Source organism: Orycteropus afer, unplaced genomic scaffold (genome assembly GCF_000298275.1).
Source record: "Orycteropus afer afer isolate SDZICR_OR568_19922 unplaced genomic scaffold, OryAfe1.0 scaffold00072, whole genome shotgun sequence".
In the NCBI taxonomy this organism is placed as follows: domain Eukaryota; kingdom Metazoa; phylum Chordata; class Mammalia; order Tubulidentata; family Orycteropodidae; genus Orycteropus; species Orycteropus afer.
In genome coordinates, this window is record NW_006921659.1 from 887,037 (window position 1) to 901,724 (window position 14,688).

General features: G+C 37.8%; 1 protein-coding gene across 1 annotated transcript in view; it reads left to right on the forward strand.

The window, feature by feature from the left end:
• The window catches only part of REV3L (REV3 like, DNA directed polymerase zeta catalytic subunit), a 250,501-nt gene that overhangs the window by 117,695 nt on the left and 118,118 nt on the right, over window positions 1-14,688 (forward strand). The window contains exons 10-11 of the mRNA XM_007940793.1: window positions 4,202-4,312; window positions 6,941-7,178. Of these exons, the coding sequence (XP_007938984.1) occupies window positions 4,202-4,312; window positions 6,941-7,178 (349 nt within the window). The remainder of the gene's footprint in view (window positions 1-4,201; window positions 4,313-6,940; window positions 7,179-14,688) is intronic.

The following is a 14,688-nucleotide window of genomic DNA, read 5'->3' on the forward strand; positions in this document are numbered from 1 at the left end:
GAATCCGAGATCTCCAGGGGAGCGGTGAGCCGCTCACTCAAGGAAGTCTGTAGTTCGGAATGCCGTTCTTCCAGATTGTCCTTGGAATATCATTGCAAGCAGGCCCCTAGGGAAACTCCCCTTGGGCAGACTGTCCACTCAGAACTCAGTCATCTGATCCCATCATGGGAACAACCACCCAGAACTGGGGTCCAGCCAAGTTGACACACAGCTCCAACCATCACATACATTATTCTCTACCTAGATAGCATCTGTTATAACAGTGTTTCTGCAATGCAGAATAGCTTACACATGATTGGTAAGTAAGAGGATAATGAAAGTTTTATTTAGATGTCACATCGCTTCACATGCAGTTTTTCTAGGCAAGGTGAACCAGAAAACCAGCAGAATTACAGCCTTCGGCAGCAAAGGAAAAGCCCCCTTTTCAGTTGCTGCAGTGGTAATAGGGTTATTTTTGTAGTGGTTTGTGTTATAAACAATCAAACATTAAAAAAAAAAAACAAACTCACTGCCATCGAGTCGTTTCCGACTCATAGCGATCTCCATTGGGTTTCTGAGGCTGTAAATCTTTACGGAAGTAGATCACTCCATCTTCCTTCTGCAGAACAGCTGGTGGGTTTGGACCACTGACCTCCCAGTTAGCAGTCAAGTGCCTTATCTGCTATACCACCAGAGCTCCTTGTTATAACCAGCAGTCACAACTGAAAATGAGCGCCTTCACCCAATACCCCCTGCCTCCCCAAGAGCAACACCTCAGTATTGTACAGTATCTGACTCGTTACAGTTACACTGGTTCCCTAATAGCACTTAATGGCAGCCTACTGCTTAGAGTTCTACTTCCATTAGCTTTGTCTTATCACCTGTCAGCCCCACTCTAATCAGAGCATGGCCAGAATTTCCATACAGTTATTTTCTGTGCATTTTTAATATCTATGACAGCCTTCAGGGAGCCCTGGTGGTGGCAATGGTTAAGCTCTTGGCTGCTAACAAAATGGTTGGTGATTAGAACCCACCAGCTGCTCCATGGGAGAAAGAAGTGACAGTTTGCTTCCATAAAGATTTACAGCTTTCAAAACTCTATGGACCATTTCTGCTCTGTCCTATAGGGTGGTTGCTATTAGTCAAAATCAACTTGATGGCAACAGGTTATGAGTAATAATTTAAGTTGACAGTGTACAGCAGTAGTGATAGTCTTTAGCCACATTGAATTGCCAACCTGGATGAGCAGAGTTACCTCTTCAGGTGCCAATTACTGATTTTATTAGTGTTCTGGTTACAAAGTTGTATAAGTTTTATCTTAACTATTTTTTCCTACAAGCCCTGTTATTTTTGGTGGTGGTGTTTTTAATTGCCATTGTGTCAGTTGCAACTCATGGTGACCCTGTGTATATAGAGAAGAATTACACTCTAGTGTTTTGAAGACTGACCTTCCAGGACTATAGTCTCGAGGGACATCAAGATCATTTGGCATAACATAATCCACAAGGACAGTGTTCCGTGTCCTCCTTTGGTGAGTAGTGCCTGGGGTCTTAAAAGCTTGTGAGAGGCCATCTAAGGTGCAACTGTTGGTTTTTCCCTGTTCAAAGCAAAGAAGAGTGAAGAGAATCAAAGACATATGGAAACAATTAGTCCAAAGGACTAATGGACCATGCAAACCTCTGCATCCATGACCCTGAGACCAGAAGAACTAAGTGGTGCACGGCTACCACTACCAGCTGCTCTGAAGGGGAACACAATAGAAGGTCCTGGATAGAGTGGGAGAAAAATGTGGAAGAAACTCAAAATCATAAAAGGGACTAGACTTACTGGTCTGATAGAGACTGGTAGAACCTCCAAGACTATGGCCCTAAGTCACCCTTCAGACCTGGAACTGGACTCATCCCTGCAGCTCAATCTTTCAGCCAAACAATAGATAGACCTATAAGGTGAACAATAACACCACAGAGGTACATACTCCTTACAACAACCAACCATACAAGATCATAAGGGCAGCACTTGCCCAGGGATAAAGCTCAGAAGATAGAAAAAGAAAGAAGGACAAATGAAAATGAGAAACACAGGGAGGAAATGGGAAGAAGTGCTGTTACGTTGTGGGTGTTGCAGTCAGTGTCATGAAACAAAATGTAGATGCATTCTTGAGGGGAGAGCCAATTTGCTTTGTAAACTTTCACCCAAATCACAATAAAGATTAAACTTCCAGCAGCAGATCATCATTCCTTACTTCTAGGGCACCTCTGAGTGGGTTTGAACCACTAACCTTTTGGTTAGTAATCCAGTACTTAACCATTTGTGACACCCGGATCACTGTGTTACTTTTACTGATCAGTTTTCCAAAATTTGAGGTTTTTTAGTAATAAAAATAGCACATTACAGCAGTAATGCTAGTATTAGAAATTGCTCTATAAATTGATTGTACCTAAGTTTCTGGTCCCACAATTTATCAGAGCTTACATTTCTCCACATTCTCAACAACATTTGGTAGTGTCAAATGTAAATTTCTGCCATTCTGGTGCTCTGAAATGGTATCTCCTTATTTAAATTTACATTTCCTGATTACTAATGGATTTGAGCATCTTTATAAGCCTTTTGGGTTTCTTTATCTGAGAATTTCTTGTTTATGTTGTTTGCTCATTTTCAATTAAGTCATTAGCCTTTTTTCCTACTGATTTATAGGAGTTACTATATTTGAGATATCGAGACTTTGTCAGTTATATGAATTTTAGATATTTTCTCCTAGTCAAGGCTGGCCTTTAAAAGTCTTTAAAAAATGTTTTTTTTTTTTTTTTTAACTTTTTTCCCTCTCTTCCTTCCTTAAGTTCATGCTTCCCTTCCTTAAGTTCATGCTTCCCTTCCTTCCTGTCTTTCTTCCTTCCTTTTTTTTCTTTTACTTTATAGTTTAGTTTTTGTACCTGATTTAAGAGTCCTTCCCTACCCTGATATAAAGAAAGTTTTCTCTTTAAGTATACATCCATATGTCTTACATATATTTACAGTTTGTTTTTCACATTTAGGTCTTCGTCTGAAATTTTATTGTATATATAGTAGGGATCTGATTGTATCTTTCTTCTGTATATAAATAGCTAGTTTCCAATATACGTATTGAAAAGGATTTCCCTCCACTGAATTCCCACCTTTGTAATATATCTCTGCTTTAATTACTGTAGCTTTATAAGTCTTAATATATGTCAGGTCTTCAAAATTGTTTTGTCTGTTCTTGATCCTTTAAAGGCTTGACTATACCTTTGGCAATTCTCCCTTTTATTATTATTTATGTCTTCTATTTTGCTTTTATTGTTCTTGTCAATCTTACCTATTTGTAAATTATTTTCAGGTAACCAACTTTTGTTCTTTTTGATCCTCTCAGTTGCTTTTTGCTTGGGGAAGAGCTATTTTTCGGTTTTTTGTTTTGATTAAACATTCTTTATTAAACCAGTTATGTCCTAGAATATTTTTGAAATATTTGTTCCTTGAAGCCTTTGTTAACTCTCCTATAATAATTGTTGAAAGCACTTAGTTTTAAGTCCGATTGAGCTGAGCACCTGAAGCAAAAAAAAGAGAACTGTTTTTCAGTTAGCCCACTTATAACTGCCTGACATTTTTTGCTTATAGTCTATTTTTCCACTTCTGCTTGTGCTTTCTAATTGGTCTCTTCCTTTGCTAGATTATAATATGGGGTTCTTTTCATCTTTAGTCTTTAAAATTATTTAGTTCCTCTGTCCAATACATCCTCCATAAAAATCATATTTAAAGACTCGTATTTTTAGACTATGAACAGCTTTCTGAGAAACGTAAAATTAATATTAAAATGAATTTATTGTAATTTTTGAGCCATAGAGAATGAAGAATTTTATTAAGCAAATGAGATGTTTTGTCTTTTCTTTTCCCTGTGCATGTTTTAATATATAATAATTCTTATTAGAATAATATAACTGTATTAACTAGCATAGAATTAAAGAGGCTAAAATTATAACTGGTAAGTCATATAGATCCATGTAGATTCAGCCTTCTTTCTTTTTCATTCAGTGTGACTGTTTAGATATTCCTGTGGCTTTTATTAAAGGTTTAAGTTTTTATTTAGCATCTGTCACTAACACATCAATCTTTTAAATCGGTTTAATTGAAATGTTTCCTAATTTACACATATTCTAACTTACACAAATAAGAAATTTTCAGTATTTTTTTTATTCTTTGTCATGTTAAGGTCACAAAGTGGAAGAAGTCCTTATTAATGAAGAAGCAATTTTGAACCTCATGGAAAATAGTCAAACTTTCCAAACTTTGACCCAAAGACTGAGTGAGTCGCCAGTTTTCAGTAAGTAACAATGCTACGATAAGCGTGAGTATTTTAAGTCAATTCCATTATATTCTTTATGAAAAGTTTGTATGGAGTTTTGCTTTTGATTTGAAGAGATCAGTGTTGCATGCTCAGTGTGAACTTAGTCTACAGAGTATAAAAATGAAACCTTGCATTAAATCAGGTAGCTTTGCTTTTGTGGTTTTTTTAAATATAAAAAACAATTGTGAAAGAGATAATTGCTTTTTTTCCTTTCTTTCTTTAACTTCACTTTGGTTGGAAGAAACCCAAATTGCCCCAGTGAAGAAATTTACTTATTTTGAATCATAAGACATCTCTAGCTTTCAATATTTTTGTTTAACTTACTAACATCTTTTTCAGAAATGTCTAAAAGTTTGCAGCATAAAGAAATATAGTATTAAACTTTTTACCTTTTGTTTTGCTTGGCGTAATGATTTTATGTTTGTTTCCTTCCTTACATTCTGTTTTTTAATTCTTACAGTGTAAAATGTCATAAAGCATCACATGTGATGCTAGGTCTATACAGTGTCCTCCACCTGTTTGTTATTTGCATTTTCATTTGTAAATGGAACATAATTAACTGATTAAAGATAATACCAAAATTATTGTACACAGTCATGTTTTATGAAAATTTTAATCAGGTGTAGGAGTTTCTTTTTCTTTATTAAATCAAAAATCACATGAAGAAAGATCTCATTCCAAAGACCACATTAAAAAATTAATTTGAGAAGAATGGCAGCAATATAGCAGTGTAAGCAGCTGAATGTCTTTATGTTCACACAACTACAGAAAAATGTAACTTGAAGTTTACAGTCTAAAATGCTCTGTTTCTCCATCTTAATATATAAAAATGTATACCAAGTTCAATTTCATTAAATTACTAAAAATAGATAATTAAAAGTGAGAAATAGAGAAAGTCAAGGATTGAAAAAGAAGAGGTAGAGTGAGGGATAGACACATAAGGCAAATAAATGTACTGACTCATCAGTAGATGTCATCTGCCTTCCCTAGGGTTGCAGAAATGCAGTCAGTGTCATCAAACATCTGAGGAGCAAATATCTATAGTTCATTTACCAATAAAGTATGGAGTGGGAAAAAGAAAACTTGAAATTCTAAGTTTAAGAAGTGGATTATTGCCAAAATGGTTCTTATGAAAAAATACATTTTTACCTATGTTTGGTAACTTATTTGAATCAGTATCTTTAATGTCAACAAAAGAAAATGTGAAAATTGATATTTAGTTAATTGGAAGTGCGTTGTCTCATTTTATATAGAAAAAGATTGTGTACTAGATTAGAACAAACCCACATCTTTATAATCTTTAAAAAACAAACAGCTTTATTGAGATAAAATTCACATACCATAAAATTTACCTTCTAAAGTATATAATTTGGTAGATTTTAGCATTATCTAATTCTAGAATATGATCATTACCTTGAAAGAAACCCTAGGCTTCTTAGTAGTCACTCTCCATTTGTCCCTCCTCCTAGCCCTTGGCAACCACTCATCTGTTTTCTGTTTCTTTGGATTTGCCTATTTTAGGCATTTGATATAAACATCATATAATATATGGCCTTTTATGTCTTCTTTCGTTTAACATAATTAATTTTGGGGTTTATCCATGTTGTAGAATGTATCAGTACCTCATTCTTTTTTACTGCCAAATAATATCCTATTATTTGAATGTATCATATTTTATTTATCTATTCATCAATTGATGGACATTAGAATGTTTCTACTTTTTTGGCTACTATGACTAATGCTGCTGTGATCATTTATGTATAAACTTTTATATATTTTCAGTTCTCTTGGGTGTATATATACCTAGGAGTAGAATTGCTGAGTTAAATGATAGCTCTATTCTTAACATTTTGAGGAACTGCCAAGCTTTTCCCCAAAGTGGCTGAACCATTTTACAATCTTGCCAGGAGTGTGTGAGGGTTCCAATTTCTGTACATCCATATCAATACTAGTTAATATCTGTCTCTTCCATTCAAACCATCCTAGTGGGTCGCTTTGAGTCAGAATCAACTGGATGGCAGTGAGTTTGGTTTTGTTTTAGTGGGTGTGAAATAGTATCTCATTGAGGTCTTCATGATTTTTTAAATAATGCTGTTCAATACTTTTAAAGTTCTCTTGTGCTTTTCAACTGCAGGTTTATTTTGATTGTCCTGCAGACTAAATAAAGCCAACTGAAGGATGGAGTTTTTACATGTGTAATTTTTAAAGACACTTTCCTTAGCATTAATATTTATATGTTTTATATTTATTTTGAACACTTGTGATCATCTTTCATTTTATGTTCCTCAATATAAGTGTGCTGGAAGAGGTTCGGGGGTTTATTAAAATGCAAATTCCTGCCCTCCTCACAGAAATTCTGTTTCAGTGGATATGAAGTGGGGTCTGGAAGTCTCCTCTAATAAAAGGAGACGTCATCATTCTAAGGCTGATGATCCAGGGATCACACTTTAGTGGGAGAACTGTATTAACACCTAAGGCTAGGTATCAGCTGTATTTTTTAGTATATGCCAACATCTATGATGTTAGCGTTATTCTATAAGTGATCTGAATTGTTGGATTACTTAGAAAATTTATTTGGTGGTGATTATTTCATTTGTCTTATAGTGGACAGTAGTCCTGATGAAGCTCTGGTACGTCTCCTTGCTGGTTTGGAAAGTGATGGATTTCAAAAGGAAAGAAACAGGATGTCATCGCCATGTTGTTCCTTTGGAAACTCTAAAAATCTCCAAAACAGTGATGATGAAGAAAATGAACCACAAATTGAAAAGGATGAAATGGAGCTTAGTTTGGTGATGTCCCAGAGATGGGACAGCAATATTGAAGAGCACTGTGCCAAAAAGAGGTAACTCATTAAGCATTTCAGTTACTTTCAGAACTTTCTGATTGTCGGTTCTCACTGTTCTTCTTTAACCAGAAATTACTTATTTCTTATAATAAAAAAATGACTTCTTATTACTGATAATACAAAATACCCTATAAAAAACAGTGATGTACTTACTTTAAATTTCTTTTGAGTAGTGATTTGTTTTTCATGTAGCATAAACTTCATATTCCAGGCTCAGTAATTTTTTGCTTCATGAACAAAAATTAAATCTGTCTTTGTTGTTGTTGTTAGTTGCTGTTCTGGTTACCTAGTGCCGCTCTGACAAGAATATACCACAAATGGGATGGCTTTAATAAATAGAAGTTTATTCTTACGATTTGGAGGCTTTAAGTCCAAGTTCAAAGTGCCAGGCTCTAGGGGCTTGGTGAAAGCCCCTTGACCTTGGGCTTCAGCTCTGCCTCTTGTTCCCGGCCCACTGATGCTAGAGGCATCTCTTCACTCAGGCAGCTACTGGCTACTGAGGCTAACAAGTCCAAGGTGGACAAATAAAATGGCACAGTCCTGACGTTACTAAACCACATGGCAGGCCATTAATTCAAGTCCATTGAAAGTCTCAAGGTTGGCAGAGCATGGCAGGCTGCTGAACAGTGACACAGCTACATGCAGGGTCCAAGCGTGCCATAAGCTGGAGACCATTCCCAAAGCTGTTTCTTATATACAAGAAGCAGACCACATACCCAAAGCAGCTACTCAGCTGCTCCAATAAATTCCACCATGGAGTTAATTATCATCTCACCATGGGGAATAACTACATTCAGCTGCCTAGCCATTCAGCCAGGTCCAGCCAAATTGACACACAGATGTAACCACCACAGTTGCCATCAAGTTGACACTAACTCACAGTCATCTTAGGTATAGCAGCATGAAACATTGCCCAGTCCTGTGTCATCTTCATGATCTTTAGTATGTTTGACTCCATTAAAGTTAAGTTTAGAGGCCATCTATTTATATACGCAGTATTGGCAATGTGTAGTATTAGTTTAAAGACAGGGAAATCGCTTCCAGATCTGATTAAACTGAAAGAATTAAAAATAAATAAAAGAGAGACCCAGAAGCAAACACTGATACTGTGGTTCATTCTGGCACTGTGGTTTTCTGAGTCACTCTCCATGGGGTTGATTGGTTTCAGTCTGCTCATGAATAACAGGTGTACACTCTTGAGTATGGACAAAATCATCCTTCTGAGCCTGAAAGACTGAGTATGCCTCTTTAAACTGCTGTTGTTCTTGTGTGCTGGTGAGTCTGTTCCGACATATAGCAACCGTGTAAGACAGAATAGAACTGCCTCATAGGGTTTCCTAGATATAATCTTTATATGAGCAGATTGCCAGGTCATTTGTCCCATGGAGCCACTGGTGAATTCGAACCACCAACTTTTCAGGTAACAGTAGGGTGCCTAACCATTGCACCACCAGAGCTCTTTTAAAACTTCTGTGTTGTTTTTGTTAGGTGCCATCGAATTGGTTCCAACTCATAGCATCCCTTTATAAAACAGAACGAAACACTGCCTGATCCTGCATCATCCTTATTATCATTGCTGTGTTTTAGCCCGTTATTGCAGATTCAGTCCATCTCGTTGATGGACTTCCTCTTTGTTGCTTATCATTTACTTTACTAGTCATGATGTCCTTCTACAGAGACTGGTCCCTCCCAATGACACATCAAAAGTATGTGGGATAAAGTTGTGCCATCCTGGCTTCTGAGGAACATTCTGGCTATACTTCTTCCAAGACAGATTTGTTTGTTCTTCTGGCAGTCCATGGTATATTCAGTATTCTTTGCCAACAGCATATTTCAAAGGCATCGATTCTTCTTTGGTCTTCCTTATTCATGCCTAGCTTTTATATGATTATGAGGTGTTTGAAAATACTATGGCTTTAGTCAGGCACTTTAGTCCTCAAGGTGACATCTGTGCTTTTTAACATTTTAAAGGGATCTTTTGGAGCAGATTTGCCCAATGCTGTATGTCATGTTAATTTTTTGATTGCTGCTTCCATGAGTGTTGATTATAGATCCAAGTAAAATTAAATGCTTGACTGGCTACCACTGTCATCCACTTGGAAGGGGATCTATGTAGGAGATCCTTGGTAGAGAGGGAGAACAATGTGGAACAAAACTCAAAATCATTTGGAGGAAAAAAAAAAGGGGGGGTGACCAGGTTTTCTGGTCCGACAGAGCCTGGTGGAACCACTGAGACTATGGCCCCTAGATGCCCTTCAGTTCTGGAATTGAACCCACACTTGTGGCTTCCAGCTAAACAAAAGACAGGTGTATGAGTCGAACATTTACCTGAGGTAGATACACTCCTTGGAGAGAAGAATCATGGGAGAAAGAAGGGCTTCTTATGCACAGGGAGGTAGCTCAGGGTGCAGAAGAGTATGAAGGGATGGACACTGGGAGGAGGTAACTATGGGGAGGAAGTGAGAGGGGAGCTGCTGCATTGTAAATTTTGGTCAATGACATGAGACAAAGTATATGTGAACTGCTGTATGGAAAGTGAATTTGCTCTGTAAATCTTCACCCAAATCACAATAAATAATAAAAAAAAAATTAAATGCTTCACAACATCAGTCTTCTCTGTTTATCATGATGTTGCTTATTGGTGAAGTTGGTGCTGTTTTCTGTATGTTGAGGTGTAACCCATTACTGGAAACTGTAGTCTTTGATCTGTATCAGTAAGTTCTTCAAGTCTTCTTCACTTTCAACAAGCAAGGGTTTGTCATCTGCATATCTCAGGTTGTTAATGAGTCTTCCTCCAATCCTGACACTGTGTTCTTCTTTCTGTAGTCCAGCTTCTCAGATTATTTACTCAGCATACAGATTGAATAAGTATGGTGAAAGTATACAACCCTGATGCACACCTTTCCTGATTTGAAACCACACAGTATCCCCTTGTGTATTTAAACAACTGCCTCTTGGTCTTTGTACAGGTTCACCATTAGCACAATTAAGTGCTCTGGAATTCCCATTCTTCACAGTGTTATCCATAATTTGCTATGAACCACACAGTCAAATGCCTTTCATAGTCAATAAAACACAGGTAAACTTTCTGGTATTATTTGCCCTCAGCCAAGATCTGTCTGATGTTGGCAATGATATTCCTTAGTGCATGTTCTCTTCTGAATCTGGTTCACATTTCTCACAGTTCCTGTCATTTACTGTTAAACTGTTTTTGAAATATTTTCAGCAAACTTTACTTGCTTGTGATATTAATTATATAGTTTGATAATTTCCACATTCTGTTGGATACCTTTCTTTGGAATGGACACAAATACAGATCTTGTTCAGCTGATAGGTCAGGTAGCTGTCTTCCAAATTTCTTAGCAAAGATGAGTGAGCCCTTCTAGTATTGCATGTATTTGTTAAAGCATCACAATGGGTGTTTCATCAATTCCTGAAGTTATATTTTTTGCCAATTCCTTCAGTGCAGCTTGAACTTCTTCCTTCAGTACCATCAGTTCTTAATTATATGCTACCACCTGAAATGGTTGAACATTCAACATTCTTTTTGGTACAGTGACTCTATGTATTCCATCCATCTTCTTTTCTGTTTCCTGTGTCATTCAGTATATTGCCTATAGAATCCTTCAATATTGCAACTTGAAGCTTGAATTTTCTCTTCTGTTCATTGAGCTTCAGAAATACCGAGCATGTTTTTCTATTTAGGTTTTCTAACCGGAAGTCTTTGCACATTTCATTAAAATACTTTACTTTGTTTTCTCAAATTGCCTTTTGAAATCTGTTCTTCTTTGCTTCTTCCATTCACTTTAGCTACTCTGTGTTCAATATAGTAAGTTTCAGATAGGAAGGGATTTGACAGTCAGAGTTTGAAAAGAGTATTTCAGGGAAGGAGAAAAAATAAAGAGTGAAATTGTAAGGCGATTGATTTAGTTGTGCCAAGGTACATGTTGGGAAATCGAGAAAAGTAAAATTGATGAGATAAATTGAACTCAGAAGCTGTTGATTGCTAGATTAATGTTTTTGGACTTATAGGGAGCTAATGGTAATTTTAGAGCTTGTGACTAACAGATCAGAATTAGTTATGGAAGAGTAACTGGTGCTGAAGTGAATGGGGATAATAGTACCTAGTTGGCACAGTCATTGTAAGTATTAAATAAGATAGTCCATGCATAGCTATTAGCGTCAGTGTATTACACAAGTAGTGATTGTTAGCCATCTATATAGGATAATTTTATATGACAAAGTGGTTAAAAGCTAAGGCTCTAGAGTCAGACTGATTCCACATTCCACTAAATTGCTTGTGTGACCTCATACAACTTTTGATGTCTCAGTTTCCTCATGTGTGAAATGAATAGAACAATGGTATCTGCTTTGTAAGTATATGAGGATTAAAGAAAGAATCCATGTAAGGTGCTTAGTACAAAGTCCTGACGTATTGTAAAAGTTTAGGAAATGATAAATGCTGTCATTTCACTGTAAGACTGTGTGAGTCTCAAGAAATGTTAGCAGTACATATAGGGGTCATAATTATCACCCCTGTCATTGAGGCAATATGTTGAATGGTGCAGGAAACATCAAAAGACAATAGAAGGAATACACATAGTCACTGTACCAAAAAGAATTGGTAGATGATCATCCGTTTCAGGATATCCCATATGATCAAGAACCAGTGGTATTGAAGGAAGAAGTCGAAGCTGCACTAAAGGAATTGGTGAAAAACAAGGCTCCGGGAATTGATGGAATACCCACTGAAATGTTTCAACAAACTGATGCTGTGCTGGAGGCACTCACTCAGCTATGCCAAGAGATTTGGAAGACAGCTACCTGGCCAACTGACTGCAAGAGATCCATATTTGTACCCATTCCAAAGAAAGGTGATCCCACAAAATGTGAAAATTATCAAACGATATCACTGATACCACATGCAAGTAAAATCGTATTAAAGATCATTCAAAAATAGTTGAAACAGTATACTGACAAAGAACTTCCAGAAATGCAATCTAGATTCAGAAGGGAACGTGAAGCTGATGTCAGATGGATCTTGGCTCAAAGCAAATACCAGAAAGATGTTTATTTGTGTTTTGTTGGCTATGCAATGGCATTAGATTGTGTGGCTCATAACAAATTGTGGGTAACATTGAGCTGAATGGGAATTCCTGAACACTTGATTGTACTCACGAAGAACCTGTACATAGATTGGGAGGCTGTCATTCAAACAGAACAAGGGGATACTGCATGGTTTAAAATCAGGAAGGGAGTGTGTCAGAGTTGTATCCTTTCACCATACTTACTCAGTCTGTATGCTGAGCAGATAATACGAGAAGCTGGACTGTATGAAGAAGAACGTGGCATCAGGATTGAAGGAAGGCTCATTAACAACCCAAGGTACACAGATGACACAGCTTTGCTTGCTGGAAGTGAGGATGACTTGGAGCACTTACTGATGGAGATTAAAGAATACAGTCTGCAGTATGGATTATACCTCAAAATAAAGAAAACCAAAATCCTCACAACTGGCCCAATAAGCAGCATCATAATAGATGGAGAAAAGATTGAAGTTGTCAAAGACTTCATATTATTTGGTTCTACAGTCAGTGCCAATGGAAGCAGCAGTCAAGACATCAAGACATATTGGATTGTACAAATCTGTTGTAAAAGATCTCTGTTCTGGTTACCCAGTGCCACTCTGACAAGAATATACCACAAATGGGAGGGCCTTAATAAACAGGAGTTTATTCTTACAGTTCGGGAGGCTAGAAGTCCAAGTTCAAGGTGCCAGGCTCTAGGGGCTGGGTGGAAGCCCCTCAGCCTTGGGTTTCAGCTCTGCCTCTTGCTCCTGGTTCACTGAAGCTAGAGGCATCTCTTCACTCGGGGAGCTACTGGCTGCTGAGGCTAACAAGTCAAAGGTCAACAAATAAAATGGCATAGTCCCAGTGTTACCAAACTACATAGCAGGCCATTAATTCAAGTCCATTGTAAGTGGACCCCAGTTTGGCAGAGCATGGCAGGCTGCTGAACAGTGACACAGTTACATGCAGGGTCCAAGCCATAACTTAGAGACCATTCCCAAAGCTGTTTCTTATATACCAGAAGCAGACCACATACCCAAAGCAGCTACTCAGCTGCTTGGATAGATTTTACCATGCATTTAATTACCATTCTCACCCTGGGGAATAACTACATTCAGCTGCCCAGCCACTCAACCAGGCCCAGCCAAGTTGACACACAAACGTAACGACTACAACCTCTTTCAAGTGCTGAAGACTAAGATGCACCTTACCCAGGCCATGGTGTTTTTGATTGCCTCATGCATGTGAGATCTGGACGATGAGTAAGGAAGACTGAAGAAGAGTTTATGCTTTTGAGTTGTGGTGTTGGCAAAGAATGCTGAAAATACTATGCACTGCTAAAAGAACTAACAAATCTGTCCTGGAAGAAGTGCAGCCAGATGCTCCTTGGAAGTGAGAGTGGCCAGACTTAATCTTACCTACTTTGGTCATGTTGTCAGAAGGGACCATTCTATGGAGAAGGATATCATGCTTGGTAAAGTGGAGGGTCAACGAAAGAGGAAGGCCCTCAGCAATATGGATTTTTACTGTGGCTGCAGTGATGGGCTCAGGTATAATAGGGATCATGAGGCTGGCACAGGACCAGGCAGTGTTTCATTCTGTTGTACATAAGGTTGCTGTGAGTTGTAGATGACTCGATGGCACATATCAACAACAACAACAACATCATTGGAGAGAGGAGACCCTGGGTGATATAATGGTTATCACACTCGACTGCTAAAGAAAAGACTGAAGCTTCAAGTACACCCAGAGATACCTGGGAAGAAAGACCTGGTAAACTGTTTCTGAAAAATCAGCAATTGAAAACCCTGGGGCAAAGTTAAACTCTGACACATGAAGGGATGCCATGAGTTGGAACTGACTAGACAGAAACTGTTTGGTTATTAGAGGAGAGAAGGACTGAAAGCAGAGACCAGTCAAAAAGCAAATCATAAAAGTGCAGATAAAAGGTAATTAAGGCCTAACCTAGGATACTAGCTGTGGGATGAGGTTGGAGGGATGTAGAAGGGGAAAAGGGTAGAACACAGGCCATGGACACAGAGTTGACTAGTAGGGTTTAACAAGGAACAAAGGAATATGTAGCAGAGTCAAATCAAATATGACAGTGAATTTGCAAGGAAGGTGGTATTGTTACAGAAATAAGAATCAGAGATACAAGAACATTACCATTTTATAGCATTACCTATAATACTCAAATGAGAAGAAAAAACTGCAAACATCATTAACAATTCAAACAAGAAATGTATTGTGATAGTTGGAGCTGTGTGTCAACTTGGCTGGACCCCAGTTCTGTGTGGTTGTTCCCATGATGGGATCGGATGACTGTGCTCTGAGTGGCCAGTCTGCCCAAGGGGAGTTTCCCTAGGGGTGTGGCCTGCTTCCAGGATATCCAGGGACATCCTGGGAAGAGAGACATTCTTTTGTGGATCGGGACCCTG